The 19,882-nt window shown below is 45.8% G+C and overlaps 1 protein-coding gene across 1 annotated transcript; it reads right to left on the bottom strand.

Moving 5' to 3' along the window:
* Positions 1–305: 305 nt before the first annotated feature.
* cpda (carboxypeptidase D, a) lies at positions 306–19,850 on the bottom strand. Its single transcript, XM_080006501.1, has 21 exons — positions 19,105–19,850; positions 18,289–18,536; positions 13,292–13,434; positions 12,680–12,849; positions 11,996–12,492; positions 11,498–11,689; positions 10,733–10,903; positions 10,157–10,266; positions 9,857–9,944; positions 8,905–9,047; positions 8,282–8,451; positions 7,887–8,189; positions 7,122–7,317; positions 6,585–6,720; positions 6,307–6,453; positions 5,800–5,898; positions 5,652–5,716; positions 4,957–5,088; positions 4,432–4,617; positions 2,576–2,678; positions 306–2,229 (listed from the first exon to the last, which is right to left on the bottom strand). The coding sequence occupies exons 1-21, from the start codon at positions 19,767–19,769 to the stop codon at positions 2,003–2,005; spliced, it is 4,191 nt and encodes a 1,396-aa protein (XP_079862627.1). The 5' UTR covers positions 19,770–19,850; the 3' UTR covers positions 306–2,002.
* Positions 19,851–19,882: the final 32 nt, after the last annotated feature.

Raw genomic sequence — 19,882 nt, forward strand, 5'->3', positions numbered from 1 at the left:
ATTATTTTGTCGAAATATTCACCCACACATTTAAGTAGCTATTTTCCAATTCCACTGCTTATATAAAGTAAGCAGGGTTATGAGACTCAAAAAAAAAAAGCAAAGACTTCATTTACAAGTGTTTTTTTTGTTGTTTTTTTTAATTGTCATGTCCGTATCAATTTTAGGATATCTCGAATGACCACACATCCAAAGGGTTCTGAAATGTTCCTGCGTACATACAGCGGAGCCGCGGTTAACTGGAATTGCACTTGTATTTTCTGATTCACATTTGGCAAACGCCTCAATATTTACAACGGATTCCATTTATTTTTTTTATATAAAACAGCGGACACACACACACACACACACACACACACACACACACACACACACACACACACACACACACACACACACACACACACACACACACACACACACACACACACACACACACACAAAAAAGAAACAACACAAAATTACCAAACTTTCTGTTCATGAATTACCAAACGTCGCTGCACTGACGACCACTACAGTTCTATTTTTTTTGGAGGGGGGGGGGGGGCGGATAACAAAATAACTTCTCAAAAGCATTGATGCTCCACTCAAAAATACATGATTTTTTTCTTTTTTGTCAGTTTCTTACAAGTACGTGCATAGCCATAAGAGAACGAATTCCCCCAAAAAGCTGACCTCGCCGTAAAATCATTTTCGGTACAGTCGGGCGGGTTTCATCGCTAATTTGGAGGGAGACAAAATAATAACGTAAATCACAACATGAGCCCCAGGGGACGTGGTCTCGTGGGCCTAAAGTTTGTTTTTCCTCAACTGATATTCGAGAGACGTGGCTGCGAATTGCCGCCACGAACGAAATGACTCGTGATCAAAAGATAAAGAGGTTAGAAATTAAAAAAAAAAATCACAAACCATCCACCTCCGAAGCTGCTCTAAAGTCAAAAAGTCAAATGGTGGTAGATACATTCTCAGCTTATTGATTCAACGTCCCAGCCCCGTCCTTCTTTACCCGGCGCTGCCGCTCCTGGGCACGTGACGGAGAACCATCGTCGGTTCCATTTAGCGCATGTTGTTACGATGCATGGAGGACCTACAGGGAAATGGTTAAAAGTTCTGCAACATCATTCAGAGATTCTCCCTGACCGTATAAATATTCATCCGGTTCAAGGTTTGGCCAAAATTCAGACTCGGTATATGTATTAAAAAAAAAAAATAATTATATAAAAAAAAAAATAATAATTATAAATAAATAAAAAATCAACTTGGAACGCACAAGCTCGCACTCCTCCGCACAAAAAACGGCGGAACACTGGTGCACCGCCAGCGTCCTTTTCTGGGAAACGGGGGTGGATGTTACAACATGGAGCAAGCGTCCTCCCTTTCGCTACGCCGCCGCCACCTACGTCAACGAGACACTGGCGTCCGATGGCTGTAGAACTTCACAGTAGCCAAGGCACGGTTATTGGACTCTATCCCAAAAGGGCTAAAACACGCCCGAATCAGCTTCGCAAAAAGACAATCTTACTCCTGGTTACTAACTACTTTCCGCCTGTTTCGATGCGGTTCGAGAGGAACCGCGTGGGCCCCGGAGGGTTTTTTTTGTTTTGTTTTTTTTCCTGCAGCTATGCACTTTTTCACCAGCCACGATGAAAAAGATTATTGGGAGCGGGCGGCTGGGTCGGACAGCGGTCTGTAAAAGAGCACTCTTGGGCGGAACGGATGTAGTGGAGGCTGTGAGATTAGGACGGATTGTGGGCACCGTGCAGCTCTTGTACCTGTCTGTCTCTCGTCGATACGGAGCACCGGTACAGCTTACCTGAAAGTCCTAGAGCAGGGGTTCTTCTTGTGTCATAGTTTATCATTTGCAATTTCACTCATTGTAATAAGGGCAGTGCAACGTGTTCTTGTTGGCCGCGATGAACAAAAACAAAAGCAAAATAAAAAGTAAAAAAAACAAAAAACCAAGAGAATAGTGCAAGAAATGCCAAACGGGAACAACCGGTTCTCAGAGCTTGTTGGCGTACAGAGTCTCCTCCTCGCTCTCGCTCTCGTCCTGGAACTCGTGGGCCAGCAGGGACTTCTTGGAGCCCATGGAGGTGAGGCGGATCTCGTCCTCGTAGTCGTCCCGGTGCTGCCGCAGACGGTGGAAGCCGTCCTTCTGCCGGTTGGACTTGGCCGAGCACACGCACCAGATGATGCACGCCGTCACCACCAGGGCCGTCATGGAGGCCGCTGTGGAGAGGGAAGAGCGGCGTACATGCGCGCGCGCGCACACACACACACACACACACACACACACACACACACACACACACACACACACACACACACACACACACACACACACACACACACACACACACACACACACACACACACACACACACACACACACACACACAGTGATTGAAAGGGTGATCACCACCCGATTTCTGCCCAATATCTCCAGAATTTCCTAAAATAAATTCACTAGAAGAACCCAGTAGCTGACTTCCTACTGTTAAGATAACTTAAAAAATAAATTGTGATTTTTTTTTTTTTTTTTTACGTGTTTTACTACATTTCATTAGTGTCTCACCTGCAGTGGCCACCACAAACTCCCTGGGAAGGCCGAAGATGCTGTTGTCCATGTCAAACTCAATGATGATGGAGCTGGCCGCCTCATAAGAGGAAACAACCACCTGTGGATAAACACCAACACAACCATCAGCCTCAGTTCACACGGCGTAAGTTGTTCAACTGTACACATAAAAACCTAGACACGCAGGGATCCGAAAGGAGAGTCACCACCCATCACTGTTATTGTTAACATTGGATGTTCATTCCCTTTACAGTGGACTAAGTGGCCTTACACTTAATCTTAAACTACACTTCCCAAAAGGTGATGCATTCTGTAAAAAGAAGCACCTCTGTCAAACTATGTAGCATTGTTTATTTCTATGAGACAATTGAAATGACTAACTAAAGTGTTGCTATTATAAGTGTTATCTTATCTCATGTTCTATACAAAAACCATTCTGGGCATCGATCAACAATCAGCATTGCAAATTGCAATCGAACCGTCACAAAATTGTTCAAATCACTCGAGAGAAACCCGAAACCCAAGGACAAAGCCAAACCCCCCCCGCTTCTCTGCCAATCTCCTCGTTGACCGAGCCCCCAATCACTGCAGGTGCAGCTGCGGAGCCATCACTGATCAGCAGGAAGTTATATTGGCTCGGCAGCAGACGCTCCAGCCACGCTGCTGAGAATCAGAAATTGCTTCTCAGTGGACTGAAAATCACAACATCCAATTTTCGTTCATTTTTATTTTTTTTTTTATATATTTTTTTTAACTTTGTAACTTTAGGCCCGGGTTTGTATTCGTCGTGGATTGAAGCGTAAATTAGAAAACTACAAAGCGACGCTCTGCTGACCAGAATTCCAAACCATGAAGTTTAGAAGGTGAAATTAAAAAAATAAAAATAAAAAAGATGGTGATGTTGATTACCCTCACAGCCACAAAGACAGTGTTGTCAAACTGTAAGTGCTCTGCTCCTATTCATTTGTTGAACATCGTGAGTAGAGTCGTGAAATCGTTTGACCTGCCCGTCTCACATCAACAGAGAAATGCGATGCGTCCCTATGGCCTGCGCCGGAGTATTCGTTGTCCTAAGAAATACGGGGACGGCATCAAGGAGAGGCCCGACATGTTGGCCGCGCCGGGCGAGGTGGCGCTGGTGCCGCCGCAGAGCGAGCAGGAGCTCCAGAAGGCGCTTGTGGAGCGGTACACCAGGAACGCGGCGGTGCTGCCCGAGCTGGATCCCGCGTTTGATCACGGCGGCGCCGCTGCGCAGGATCGCGTTTTAATCGGTGGGCCGACGGGGGCGCAGGGACCCCTGATAATGCACGGCTTCACGGTGCCCGAGTACCAGCGCGCGTACCACTCGGTGGTGGACCCCCTGCTCTACACCCCGTGCGGGGAGACGGTGGCCTACAGCCTGGAGCTGGGCCGCACCATCAAGGAGAGCTTGTTTCAGGAGCTCTCCTACCCCACGCTGCACGTGGCGGAGCGGCCCGACGGGAAGGTGGAGGTCGCCGAGAGGTTCTGCGTGCTGCGCTCCACACCCTATATAGAGGTGGACATGAAGGGGGAGCCGCCGTGACGCTGGCTCTACGTGATAACATGTTGGCCATGTTTTCAATTAGCCTCCAGGGAGAAGTTGATATTTCATACATCAACATAGACATGAAAAATGGTTCGAAACCAAATGTTGCACAAACCAGTTATGTATATAGTTAGTATGCGAGGCATTAAAAATACTCATTCAACCAAACTGCCTTTTTCCTCTATTAATTCATGTGCTTTTTTGGGAGGGGGGGGGGGGTGCTAAAGCACATTTAACTGACAAATCATCAAACAATATTCAACAGTATTACAATCTCTGCAGCTACCTCTTGGCGTTGCTGCTGGTATCCGTCAGCCACCGCTTCGATGTTGTGGCTGCCGGGCGCCAGCAGGGCGTGGAAGTATCCTCCCTCTGCAGTGAAGACCCTCACTCCCCCATTCAGCACGATCATAGCCCCCACGATGGGCTTCCCGCTCTTGTCCCTCACCAAACCGCGCACTCCTTTGTGGACCTAGAAGGATGAATTGTCCCAAGAACAATTACTCCCACTGATTCACCGCGTGACTGTTTGACCGTTCAGGAAAATAGTTTGGATGAAATCGGCTGCACGCTTCCAAGTTTCAACAATCATATGCTAAAAATGGAATTAATTGCTATTGATGTAAAAATGTTAGTTTGAAGGCTATGAATAAAAAAAAACAATCCGACATTTCAGTCTAAGCCTAGATGAAATGACACTTAATTGCTAATTAACATTTACTATTTGAGACGGCTATAATTAAAAGGCTGAGGACGGCTGAATGTCCGCCGCCCATGCTGTGCCAGGGGCTCCATTACAGTCACATTTTACCTCCACCAGCATGCTGAGAAGAGCCTTCTTGTTCTCTGCCCACAGTGTGGCCAGCTGATCCCCGGGAGGGAACAGGCAGCAGCCAGTGTACACAGTGATCTCTGGACAATGGCCAAAGTCCACACTGAAATCCTGAAATAGTACAGACGTACACATGAAGACACACACACACACACACACACACACACACACACACACACACACACACACACACACACACACACACACACACACACACACACACACACACACACACCCCCCTTCCAACCAGGAACCATCCCGGAAAAAGCCAAAGTTGTTGTTCCTCCTTGTGGAAAAATGTTTTTTCCACTTAATGACACTTCTACCTATGTGCCATTCAGAGCTCAACAAAGAGGGGGGAAAAAATAAAAAATAAAATTCTGACAAACGTGAACCTAAAGACACGATTGATGAATCCGTACGATAAGAACACAAAGTGCTGCCATCTTTAGGAATTATCAGTACTTGTTCTGTCCGAGCTCTAGATTTTCTGTGAGATGCCCCTTGTTTCCAACTGAATTTTATGCCTTCGGTAGAAATTTTATATGATCTGCGTTTATGATCCTCAATCATGGCAGAAGGCCACCTGCCGATCCATTGATAAATCTGTCGATTTCATTATGACGATGGAGTAATATTTTGGATCTATATCAAAGGTATGGGACGACACCCACCTTCATGCTCCCCATGTGGCTCTGTCTCTCTGCTGCCCTGAGCACCCCGTCTGGGACGTTGCCCACTGAAAAAGGACAAACATCAACTGACCACACTTTTCATCATTCCACGCCACAACTCTCTTCTCGTAGCACTCTTAATACCTACTCTGCCCATTGCTTCGACAGCCTGTGTCTCCCAGGTGCATCCTGGGATGTTTGCTGGCGTACACGTTGGCCAAGTACTTCAGAGTGCCCTCGTTCTCCACTGGAACGAAAAAAAGAAAATGACTCTCCGTTCAAACAATGACGCTACCACGCGTAAGATTCCTTTATTAACCGTATGGTTCATTTTCCTGCTCCTGCTCCTGCTCCATTGAATAGCGTGAATGACAGACAGGTTTATTTACAACACAACACATCAATAAATCTTTGTCCCTCCTATAATATAGTGTGATGGCGAAGTGTAGATTAAAGGTGCAAACTGACCAAACATTCAGAAAATAAAGGTAATCTCACTCCAGCTGCACCTTAATCTGTTTTGAAGCCAAATTTCTTTTTTAAAGCTATGGTATCATTCCATAATCCAGTCCAGGTCTTCTTCTGAAACCATCCTACTGACTGCACCTTTCATCACGGGAATGAAACCATTTGCTTTGGCTGCTGTGGTTGTTACCGGGCTGGACGGGTTTGTCATAAGGGTAGGTGACCAGGAGAGAGCCTCCATCCAAGGCCACAGACAGGGTGAAGCCCCTCTCCAGGATCAGCTCCATCACCGCCCTGGTCTCTGGCTGGGCCTCCACCACCCGCTGCGAAGCGTTGCCTGAAGAACCAAAAAAAACGCATTAGCTCAAAACAGTAGGAAAGAGTTTCTTTTTGTGAGTCCTTCACTCCGAGAACTACTTTAACGCTGAGGTAAAAAGGAACAACCCCCACGCTCAACAAGCGACTGACCAAAGAAATCGGTGTCCAGGTCCTTGCCGTGAGCGTTGGTCAGGCCCTGGGTGGAGGCGCACTGCCGCTCCTTGGCCAACTCCCTTCCATCTGGGTTGATGGAGGGCAAAATGACGATCCGGGTCTTATTGATCAACTAGCAAGGAAAGGAAATGGAGCATTTAGTCACAGGCTTACCAGAGGAAATCCATTTCACCCTTAGTAAATGGGATTTTATTTTTTTAAGCATTTCGAATTATTGACTTATGCAACAGCTCTACGGTCCTCTGGCTCCCTTGTCCATCAAATAGCACAATTCCCCTATCCAGTTAGTATGGGCGGTAATTAGCCGTTTAAATTAAGCAATCATGGAGGGAGGCCCAGGATCCGGTGAGGAGCCAAGAGCAAGGGAGAATATCAAAAACAACATTAACAGGGGGGTGACGGCACACCAAAGCATATATTTCCCCGACCTCTCAAACCAAAAATCTTTATCAAGCCTTGAGTTTACAGATTGTTAAAGTGAACACATTCTGGTTTCCTCCGAGCCGCACTCACCTTGGTGATGGCTGGGTTCTTGCCGTAGTTGATGCACAGGAAGGCGGCAAACTCCAGCAGCAGCTCGGTTCCCACCGGAGCATTTCCGTGGATTCCCGCTACAAATCGGATCTTGGGCTCGGACGGTTCAGCCTCCTCTGGTTTGTTGGAGATTTCCAGAGCCCAGATGGTCCGAAACTCCACACTTTGGCTCAGACTGGATGTCGGTGAAATAGAACAAGAAGGTGAGTGGGATCTTTTTTTAAGGACAACAGAGAATGACTAATTAACGCGAAAATCCTAATACAAAAAAAGTGCTTTGTGCTAAAAAAAAATAAAGAATAAAAAAAATTTGACAATTTTTTTGGTTCAGGCCAAATTTAAATACAAATCCTCATGTGATTATAACTGCATGCGGCCTGGACTTCCTGGAAAAATTTTATTTAGCCACGGTGAAGGAAAGCCTCCAGCCACTTTCCCAGTTCATAAAATATGGTCTGTGGATCTTGAGAGAGGTGGAACCATCTAACCATGGACTGCAAAATAAAATAGACTGCTTCTGCTTCATCAACTTTCATAACCACACACAAAAAATATATATATAGAAGAAGAAGAAGAAGAAGAAGAAGAAGACGAAGACGAAGCATGATTATTTTTATAGATAAGATTAATACTGTTAGAATAATGTAAAAATGTAACTAATCCAATCTAGTGCGTACACAAACATCAATCTTCAAAATGTGATATTAAAAACAACAATTAAAAACAAGTGTTTGGTAACCGTACGCCCGGAGGGAGGTGATCTCAGGGAAGTTGAGCGTGAGGCCTCTCAGGAACTCGGCCAGCTCCTTGTAGCGTCGGTAGCGGAAATTGCTCTCCGTCGCCGTGCTCAGGACCAGCTGCTCCAGGCCCTGGCCCAGGGACAGGTCCTTGATGAAGCTCTGGAACTCCTTCTCGGAAGGGTCCTGGGTGGCCGGGGGGCCCTTGGGAGCCTGGCCTTTGGGCTCAGAGTGGGCGCGGGTCAGTTTGAAGTCCACCACCTCAACTCCATCGGCTGGAACGGTGGCGTAAAGCCTCATGGGATCGTATCTGAAAGCGGTGTCAATGGAAGTTCACACCGTGAGACAAGAAAGGAAACAACAAGCAGAAGATTTATTTATTTTTACTTCTCTGAGACTCACCCGCGGGCCGAGGCGAAGATGTTGTAGGTTCCAGGAACGAGCAGCCTCCAGTAGTCTCCGGTCTGGGCTGTGGTGATGTTGTGCTCGATCCCCTCAACGGTGATAGTGGCGTTTGGGATCCCTGTGCCGTCCTTGATGTCCATCACGGTGCCCTTGACCCCTCGATGGACCTGTGGGACATAGGGCATATGCACACTCCCATCTCACAATATAATAGGTTGTCATGATAAAGAGGCCAGGGTACTATGACAATACAATGTTGATTTTTAATTTGGATGCAAGTCATACAAAAAAAACAAAAATAAAGAAGAAAGAGTTGTAAAACAGCAGTTTATAGTCTAAACAGTTAACTTTTCAACATGTCTTAAAATACATTTACGACTGAAAGAGTGGGATATAAAAAAAATAAAATTAAAAAAAATTAGATCTTAAAAGTAAAATGAAATATTCCATAATCCTGAGTTCTTAAAAGCCAATATTCTTACATTTTTAAACTTAAAATGGTATTTTATATCTATTATCTGATGCCTTTAATGTTTACCGGCAGCTTAAGATTCAAGGTGTTTTCAGATGTACTATGTGCAGAACCAACATTCATTCGATTCCAAAAGCATTTTCTTCACCTGGTGTATGAACTGGAGCAAGGCTCGTCGGTTCTGCTCCCAGTACATGGGAAGGTCCTTGGCCCAAGGGTACTTGATGCAGCCCAGCTCAATGGTGACCTCAAAACAGTTGCTGTTTAAATAGTTCCAGTCCTGCATGCCGCCTGAGGAGTAAAGAAGTAAATAAGTAAATAAATCTTTCACCCCTCGCCCAAAAGCTCCATTAATGACATGACTTGCAGACCAAATGACACACATTCTTGTGGGCGTTGAACATTAGAAATGAATGATACTATACTTTTTCCAGGTTTTTTCGTTTTGATTGCACTAGTACATGCCCGTTCAAAATGTAAGACTTTCTAAGACATTTGAACGGCACAGTTTGATAAAATGTCAGCGATTCATTCAGCCCTGCGTTCCACAATGGAAGACGAAACTGCCGGTTGAAGTCGTACACCGGGGGAAAGACGCTGTTTGTCACTCAGTCGCAGAGCCCTGAAGCCCCGCCCCCCTGCTGGCTCACTGGTCACCGTTTATTGAAAGTTTATTGATTGACACTACACGTGTCACGTGTCCGAATTGTACCAAATCGGACACGGCACGTCCTTGGGTCTCCATCAACACACCCACCAAGTGTGAAGTAGATCGGATGAGCGGTTGTCGAGATAATTAAAGGACATGCATACATGCATACATACATACGGAAAGACAGACAGAGATTTCCTTTCCTACCTTTATAGTTAGAAGAACGTCTAAACTTATTATAAGTTGCTTTTTGTAACAAATAATTGAATTTGTACTTCCTGGTTGTATCAGGAGTATATATAATAATTAAAAACAATGAAAAAGCATCAATGTAAATATCACCATGGTTCCTTGACTGAAAAAACTGTTTTTTCCCCCCATAATCAACATCATGAAATCACTGAAATCCCTCTGGGCAGCTTTGCTTTCAAGAGTCTTTCATACGTACCAGGAACATTGTACCAGTTGGCGCCGTTGGTGATGCCATCCTCAAAGTACTCCTCACAAGCATGCCCATTGTGCATCAATGCGTTCTCCTGTCACACACACACACACACACACACACACACACACACACACACACACACACACACACACACACACACACACACACACACACACACACACACACACACACACACACACACACACACACACACACACACACACTTCGAAACTTTTTCACAAAGCCTCTGTCCTCTTTAAAAGTCTTTTTTTTTTTTTTTTTTTAGAGAACATGCGTCTTTACCTGGGAGTAGGCTTTGGACAGCTGCTTAAAGACCTTATCGTCAGGTGACTTGCTGTATGCCGTGGTGCCATCTTTGTTGTCATCGTAGGGGTAGTTCACTATCAGGGCGCCTGAGGTTTGAGGAGATTGACATGAGTCAGATCAGACCGGTGATGAGGTCAGGATTTCACAAAGAAAAATACTTTTGTTTGTTCTTTAGGGCTACAGTGTAAATTTAACTTGGCTTCAGGGAAAAAAAATGTTGATGAGCGCATATAGGAATGAAGAAAATCTTTAAAAATAAAATAAATAAATAAATAGATCGATAAATAAACAAATAAATAAATAAGGCATACTCAAGCATCAATTTTCGATCATCGGGAGTCAACTGGAGGGACTGGCATCAGACACCTTTAAATTAATCCAGTATTGTAAGAATAGCTTCAGCCAGCCGCTGAACAATGAGGCATTTGCGTTGCCAAAGAACATGATCGTGATTCAATAGTACTGGATGAGTTTAAAATATTCTGATGAAAATCACTCAGGTTGACTCCAAATGATTGAAAAGGTTAGAGAGAGGATGATCTCAGGTTTTACCTCCGTGGAGGTTGGCCGACAGCACGAAGGGGATTTGCTTCAGCCAGTTCATCACAGCCACCGTCTCCGGCTGCCTGGGCTCTGTGATGGTAAAAAACTGGTCCGGGAAGTTGCGGTTCAGGTCGTAATTGTTGCTGTTGTTGCGTCCCCTGTATGTGCCCTGAATATCACCTGAGAGGGAAGAAGTGTATACTGTTATGTAAGACACTAAATATTCATTCAGGAAAATTCAACTTAAAGTATTACTTCTTAGGATTACTGAGAAGTCTACAAGCAGCCCGGGAAGTTCTTTGTATTCATGCCAGTCATCATTCTAGATGAAGGGTTAGAAAATAATAACATTTAGAAACTTTGAAACTTATCTTCAAAGAAAGTCTTATAAAGAACATCCAATAATCAAGCTGCCAAAGAGCCTTTGAACTGTACCTCTGTACAGATTTTCAGTGTCGTTTCTCAGTGATCAGAGAAAAAGAGTTTGCTTTCTTTCCTCCCGGTGCGGAGGAAATGCATCGCAAGTGCGGGTGAAAAAGTGAAAGACGCACGGCCACAGAGGACACAAAGTCGACTAGACGGCAGATAAAGCTTTGGAGAAATGCCTTGATTCTCCAAAATGCTTTAGGCACAATGAAAAAGCAGAAGTAGAGGTGTGGCCGAGATACATTTTAATTGCACAATATGGGTAACGTAAAAAAACAAAAACAAAAAAAAACAACAACTTACTCTTACTTTGTGTGTGCGTGTGTGCGTGCGTGCGTGTCCTCTCACCTTCCCTGGCTTTCTCGTAGCCATCAGGGTTCATCGACGGCATGATGTGGATGCGCGTGCTATTGACCAGGCGCGTGACCTCAGGGTTGGTGCCGTAGTTTCGGCAGAGGTACTCGATGAGGTTGAGCAGCAGCTCGCGGCCCACGACCTCGTTGCCGTGCATGTTGCCCACGTATTTGAACTCCGGCTCACCTGGTCGGAAGAGAGATCCATACAGAAGCCACAGACGATCAATCGATTGAATGGACAGAGAGAGAGAGAAAATGTCTGTGTGTGTGTCTGTGTGTGTGTGTGTGTATGTATATATATATATATATATATATATATATATATATATATATATATATATATATATATATATATATATATATATATATATATATATATTTACTCTTTTCCCCCCCCCCTTCTTTTTTTATTATCATTATTACTATTTTTTTTTTACATCAAATGTTTAATTATCATTCGCAATTCATGTGCACTCAAAGACAAGCACACCTTGCTCATGGAGAGTGGGGTTGTCCGAGATGACCATCACATAGAGTTCGTGGCCGTCCACCGAAGGACCGATGGAGTAGAGGTGGGCGATGGCGGGGAACTCGCTGCTGTACTTGCGGAGGAAGAGCTCCATGTCGGCGTAGTGGTGGTGGCGAAACTCTTGGGGCTGGATCGCCCACTGCTCGGGGACGGCGGAGGGAGAGCTGCTCCCATTTCCCCCGGGGAGAACCGCCCTGTCCTGGGTGGAGTCAGTGGAGCTGGAGAGGACGGGTGCAAAGGTGGTGGTGGTGGTAGTGGTGGTGGTGGTGGTGGTGGTGGTGGTGGTGGTGGTGGTGGCGGCGGCGGTGGCGGCCAGCGGCATGGCGGTGGACGGGTGGTAAGAGGTTTGAGCAGGGGCGCCGTCAGGGTGCTCGCTGGTCACGGGTGTCAGGGTGAAATCCTGTGTCGTGGCTTTTCCCTCCGTGACCTGAAGGTTATGCACCGTCATTGTAGTGTACCTGTACAAGACATTTCCACCTTAAATCAACGGGGAAGTGAGAGCAGAAAACAAGAGAGAGTGGCAAAACAAACCCGTCCAGCAGGAAGTTACCAAGACACATAAAATGAGTTGTTTTACACTCAGAAGTAAACCAACTATGCAGAAGGACAAGTCATCGTATGACATCACAGGGAGCGCCCGATTACCCTGCAGCAACGGCTGAGATGTTGTACATTCCAGGGAGCAGAAGGCGATAGTAGTCCCCGAAACGACCTGTGGTCAGGTTGTGGTTGATGCCCGCTACCACGATGTTGACGTCAGGGAGGGCGGTGCCATTGGTGGCCTCCCTCACGTAGCCGTGTACACCTATATGTACCTGGAGGAGGAGAGCTGTGTTGGCACTGCACATCTGGCACAAGCGGAGTGATTTCAAAGCTACTCTTATTACTAAAGTAGTAGTAAAGTGGTTAAAATAGCTTAAATTTGCTTTGTTATTAAAATTGTATTAACCAGAAAGTTGGGTTTGTATTATTGTAATTCAAACGTCCAATAAGATAAAAAAAAATTTATATAATAAAAATAGAGGCTATATATTATAGGGCCGGGCAGATGGGGAACAATACACAATCACCGTATATGCCGAAAATCATACCTTGACCATCATTCATTTAGACCACAAGCATGTGAAATCATGATGGATTTGTTTTCAATCAAAGTGATAATGAATATGAATAATAATGAACTGAATTTTGACCCAATCCATATATGTCTATTGCATTATTTTGCATTACATATGTATAGTTGGGTCCGGCTCATACCTTCTCCATGTACGCCAGCAGTGACTCCCTGTTCAGGTCCCACTCCTTATGGAGCTGCGAGGCAGGAGGGTACTTGCAGCAGCTCAGCTCAAAGGTGATTTCCAGGCAGTTCCCATGCAGGTAGTTGTAGTCCTGCATCCCTCCTGAATGACCATAGTCAAGAAAAAGATAGGGCAGTGTGTTAACAACAGCCCACGACTACAGTTGGCATTATAGCAGCAGTGCCAGTGGTTTCACCAATTCAAATCCATCTATCTATTATTTCATTTCTACTTGCCTGATGGAGGGGTGTGCGCTGCAGCAACAGAGCTATTTTCAGTGACACAGAGGGAAAAGGCCTTCCTAATAACCCTGCAGCAGGTTGACAGTGGCCCCCCTGGGTTGGCAGTTGCCATGGCTGCCTGCTGGGTGGCCCCAGGAATATAATAAAATGGCCACTTAAGATTAGCAGCCTTATTTCCTCTTGTTGCGCACACACGATGCTTTCCTACATATGACCATGTAATGGTAAGTGCCTCATATGTACCAACAACCAAGGTCTGAAAGCAGAGCCACATAGGCTTCTCATTACAATTACAAAACCCTGAAAACGAGATAAGCATCAACACACACACACACACACACACACACACACACACACACACACACACACACACACACACACACACACACACACACACACACACACACACACACACACACACACACACACACACACACACACACACACACCCTAAACTGGATTAAATGACCCTGTACACACAGACCACAACAGCTCTATTGGTGTTCTACAGATATTAAATTGAGCATTAATTGACTGCATCCACTCAAGAGGCCATTTAATGTAACACAATGGGGGGGGGGGGGCAACAGTGCCACATATCCAACATTAAGAATAGAATCATTTCTATTTTGGGGAGCAAAGCAATCGCCATTATGTCAGCAGTTTTCATCCAAAGGCTTTGGTGTGCAAGGATGGATGGATGGACGGATATTTTGGCACAGAGAGAAGAAAAAGAAAAAAAAAAAGATGCTGAAGCTGTTCTGCATCTTCCAGGACAAACCACAAAGAGCCCGACCACATAGCAGCCTAAAAATATATGGTAACGACTGTCAGCTGATTCTGGGGAAATGGAAAGAACAATTTACAAGCAGTCAATTCAATATTAAGTCAATTATCAATATTATAACTACAGATACAGCTGATACCAAGAAACAATCCAGTCCATTACTTTTGGCGAACACTTCTGATATGTTCAACGGGAGTTTTGGTATTGCATACTGGTGGCGGTGGCGGTGGCGGTGACTCCTGCGGTGGTGGCCAAAAACACAGAAGTGCAACTGCAGAAAAACGTGTGTTGGCAAGATAGCGACGGAGAGATCGAAATTGTCTTTTTGGCCCCCCCAAAAAAAAAAAAAAAAAAAAAAAAAAAAAATTCCAAACTAAAATTGCTTCATCCATAAGTGAGAACCCTAGGGAAAGGAAAGCAGACGACCAATCCGTGTTTTGTTAACCCAGCTACCATTGCCTAATTAGTACGAGCCTCTAAAGTAAACATCCTCCACTGCGAGACGGAACAAGGCGCATATCCGCCCGGCGTCCAGGATCCAGACGGCCACGCCCCGGGCTGAGAGGAAACCACGGAGGCGAGGCTGCGAACTACAGTCAGGCTGAGAGAGAGTCACAGCGAAGTCGTGTTTTTATACGAGGCTGGATGCCGCAGCTCTTGTATTTATTTTAAAATTGTGCGGCCCAATGTTTTCGATTTTGCTGGGAACAAAAGGAGGTTCTCTCTATATCAGTGAATGTACAAGAAAACACATGTAGGTGATTCTCTATTAAGCGGCGTTAGCGTGCATATTAAACACGTGGGTGGCCCTTACCGGAGATCTCCGCACTTGAGCAACAGGACTCAAAATCACAAACAAAGTGTCTAAATACGAGACAGTATTTAGAAAGCGAGCGTTGTTCAAACACACAAAACTGAGACAAACAATTTTAGATAAGGGGCAACGTGACACAGATGACCACATGGGCTCGGTAACACGGACTGAAACAAAGGCTTAACTTAGGACATGGAACTCCCTGAGTGAGAAGTGTGAAACCTAATTGCAACTCTTCAACACAGACTTAAAGCTTCAAATCTGAAACTCAGCGTCAGGGAATTCATTATTTAAATGAAAAATAAATCTTTCCACTTGCATACGTTCAAACACCTAAAGCTACAACTATTTGCATTGCGTCACACGTTTTTATTATTATCATAATTATTGTTTATTTTTGGAAAACGGAAAAGAGAGATCCTCTATGTCGTTTCCTTAATGTCCGGTCAACGGAGAGTTCCGTGGCTCCAACCAAGGTTGCCGCACAACTTGGTTCACTGCAAATGGAAGTAAAGCCGCAGCTGAGTCCAAAGTGACCGTGCAAACAGAAACATTTCTGGGTCACCAAGACATCCCCAGCTAGGTTATTCGTTTCCACCGGCAGACTTGGCCTGTTTCTGTCGGTCTGCTCGGGACACGTGCATGGGACGTAGGGATGTGGCCGATTGATTCATCAAATTCAAAACGACATTGCAATTAGACAGAACGGAATTTTCAAATCGCGGTCTTAAAACAACACAAAAAAAAAATGTTTTAATAATAATTTGTTCGCAATTAGATTATTTTATCAAATTGCCTAAACCAGGCAATAAGGTTCACAGATTTGACAAAGAACGCACGGACCATTTCCTTCGCCTGTTATCAACATAGTTGCCGCAGCTTCAGGCACCAGATGTCACCCCACAAAAGGACTGACTAATCCAAACAGCTTTTTACTTCTTGTTGAATACTGCATGTTGACATACAGAGCCTCCTGCTTTGGTTTATGATTGACTCACAAGGGCCGTGACTTATCTTACGTGATGAACTCCCTTTTTGACATTAACGGCCGCTAATGAAAATAACCTCCTCCGGCACAGCTCTTTCGCTAGTCCTTCTGGGCGCCAAAGGTCTATTGCTCACAAGGAAGAAATTAAAGTTACAACCTGCCTTTATCAATACAGCCCAACTCTTGTCACTGCATGGGCTGTTATGGGATAATTGGTCATGGAGTCTCGCTGTGTTTAAGGCCTCTTTCATAACGTATCTGCCAATACGCCACACATGTATAGACTCTAGGCCAAAGACGGTTCATTGATTCTGTGCGAGTACTCGCCATATTAAAACAGCCAGACACACTCTTATACGGGCTTGGGTTGAAGAACGCACACGCACACGCACCTTAACCCCCCCCCAGATACAGATTACTTTTGGCTCTCCTCACCATTTCCCCCCTCGCCCGACCAACCAATGAGTCATCAGGCGCAGGGCATGTGATCAAGTTACTGCCTGTGAATAATGGCGTGCAGAAGGGGGGGGGGGGTGGGGGTGGCGCCACTGCAAGGTTTTGCTTTGCGAGTCGGGGAAAGGCAGGTATTTTTCTCAGGAATATTTCACAAGGATCAATTCACCAGTCTGCATGCACCGTATGAATCCGTGCGGATCCATCACCACCCACGCAGGGATGTCCGCGGAGCCCGATAGTGAACCCGTTTGAGGGGGTGAGGTTGGAAAGAGGGCTGTAATTACAGGTGTTGCCAGCCAGACAAAACAAGAAGCCTTTCTTCAACCAGATGTGTGCATGCTGGCCGACCAGTTCTCCACTCGGATGCCCCCCCCCCCCCCACCCCACCCCCGTGCGATATACAACATACTGGTCTCAGGTCCCACACTGTGTTGTTGTTTTTATACTCGTATAAATGCAACAAAAGTCCAATACAAACAACTCTTTGCATAGTTGCACACTACACACATCTGCCCCTCACATTCCCCTGTACAATAACCTGACATCCTCCGAGGCCACATGCCATTATTGCTGTTCCAATTTTTGTCTACATAATGATCTTTAGTCGAGTACATATTAATTAATTTATTTATTATCATTCGCTTTTTATGTGTTTGTTTTCATGTTCATTTGTTTCGCTTGTAGCGATTCTCATGCTGCGCTCCTGATAAACTCTGTCTTGGATGCAATGGCACAAAGATACCCTGTGTTGCATGCCCATACTTCTGACATTGCAGGTGGTAAAAAAAAAAAAAAAAAGTTAGTTCCTGTCTCATGTTTTATCCATTTAGGTTCATGTTATATTAAATATTGCATCACGAAAGCAATGAATTAATAAATTGCTGAAAAAGATCATTCAGTGATTATTCGGTACCAAAAAAATAAATAAATAAATAAATAAATTTTAAAAAAAAATGCGGTCTCAAAAAGAATGATTTAACATTCTGTCATTCGTGAGAACAACGGTTTGACATCAATTCAATTTAATTAGTAAACTCTGCATTAAAGAAGTCTAGAAATAAGAAGGGGACAGACGTGCCCCTGCAGCAGGATAATTAACACTGTGCACGTTTCATTCCATCTCCATGGCAACACAGCTCAGGTATCACAATTCGAGGCAGTTCAGTCTTTTCACCTCGGTGACAGAAACTGTACTATTGAAGTGTCGCGTTACTAAATTGTGGAACTGGACAAGAACTTACGTACCACCCTGGTGATCCCAGTGGACGGGGTCTAAATGAGTGGACATCGCCTCTCTGCTAGAGTTACCGTGTTGCCGTCGAGCTTAATCCACGGAAACCAGACGTGTGCTTCTCCATCACAATATCGCTGATTCTCTAGAGGGTGGAGAGCCATAATCTCTCTCTCACTCTCACTCACTCGCTCGCTCTCTCTACTACATGAACAGACACTATGAGTTTTTGTGTTCTCCTCAAAGGAAAAAGGAAATAGAAACAGGCTTCAAGAAAAACTGATAGTTACCATGTCACCTACGGATGCAGTTGAATGAATAACACAGATACCAATACACAGCGATGTTATCCGAGCCGTTGGGACGCAGTTTCCGCATTTTTCCCCTCGTCATCTTATAGACCGTAAAAAGTAACACAACGGGGAAAGGTCATCTCACCTGGCACATCATACCAGTGGGCGCCATTGGTGATACCGTCGGTGAAGGTCTCCTCTTCGGTGCCGGGGCAGTTGGGGCGTCCCTTGTTCATCACCGGGTTGTTCTGCGCGTAGACCCGGGCCAGGAAGCGAAACAAGGCGTCGTCGTCAGAGCGGCTGTACTGGCCCTCCCGCTTGTGGGAGGCAGAGTCGTCGAAGGGGTAGCTGGCCACCACACTGCCGCCATGAAGGTTCCCGGACAGCACAAACCTGGGGAGACACGGGTGGACTTTTTTTTTCTTTTTTTCAAGCAAAGTAAAACAGCCAGTGGAAACATATAGTAGAAACATATAGCATGTCATACCGATGAGTGGAACTCGTTACTGTTCGGATCTCTTTAATATAGTGATAATCGGGAGAGAGAAAGCCGACCCCAGCACCATCAATGGAAACAGCATTTAGGGGCACATGAGTGGGCTGCTTCTCATGAAGTGCCAACTAAATAAAAACAAACATCCATATTTGAGTATCAAATATGGATGTTTTAACAAAATAATCGTACCGACCGAACTTGGTCCTTTCAAAGGATCATTTGTATGTAAAGACCAAGGTTTCCCGGTTCCCTGACCACACTGTTTGTGCGTTTCCAAACAGATTGTGCTGTGACTAAACAAGTGATTGGGATTGTTGTTTGCTGAACACATTCCAAACTGCACTGCTGGCAACTAGACCCCCAAAACAAACAAGATTAGTTTAGATTAATGGTGTGTGTGTGTGTGTGTGTGTGTGTGTGTGTGTGTGTGTGTGTGTGTGTGTGTGTGTGTGTTTTGAAACGCACTTATTCTCCAAGATCCACTTCATGACAGCGGTCACTTCAGGAACTTTCTCCTGATCCACATCTATCTCGGCGAACTGGTCCTGGAAGCTCCGATTCAGGTCCAGATTCATGGCGTTGTTCCGGCCCCCGGCCTCCCCGCCGCAGTCCTCCTCCCGGGACACCTCGAACCCGTCCGGGTTCATGCTGGGCATGATGTAGATGTCCGTGGTGTCCACCAACCGGGTGATCCGCGGGTCGTGGCCGTATCGGGTCAGCAGGTGCTCCACCAGGTACACCAGGACCTGGCGGGAGATGGTCTCGTCGCCGTGCATGTTCCCCACGTACTTGAACTTGGGTTTCCCCGGGGCGGCGACCGTCGCGTCCTCGGTGATCCGCATGACCCACAGTTCCCTGCCCTGCACCGAGCGGCCGACGCTGGACAGGTTGGCGATGTGCGGGTAGCTCTGGGCCAGGGACCGGAAGAGCCGGGTCAGATTGTCGTAGTCGTGGTATCTTTCGTAGGTTTCCACCTCCACCGCAGCCGCCTCCTCCTCCTCCTCCGCGGCCGCCGCCGCCGCCGCGGGGGGGCCGCCGGAGCCGCTGCCCGGCCAGACGACAACAATAAAAACAAGAACGCGACAAAGTGAGACGCGCCGTCCGGGCGTCGCGAACGAACCTTCCGCCATTCTACGCCCCCGTGCCGACGGCTCCGGTTACTGTTTATCCTCGGCTCTCGTCGGCGTAAAACGCGGCATTTATAAAGGCAGTTCCGCTGGTTCGAAGCCCCCTCGTCTGTCAG

The sequence above is a fragment of the Zeus faber genome, assembly GCF_960531495.2.
Source record: "Zeus faber genome assembly, chromosome: 9".
In the NCBI taxonomy this organism is placed as follows: Eukaryota; Metazoa; Chordata; class Actinopteri; order Zeiformes; family Zeidae; genus Zeus; species Zeus faber.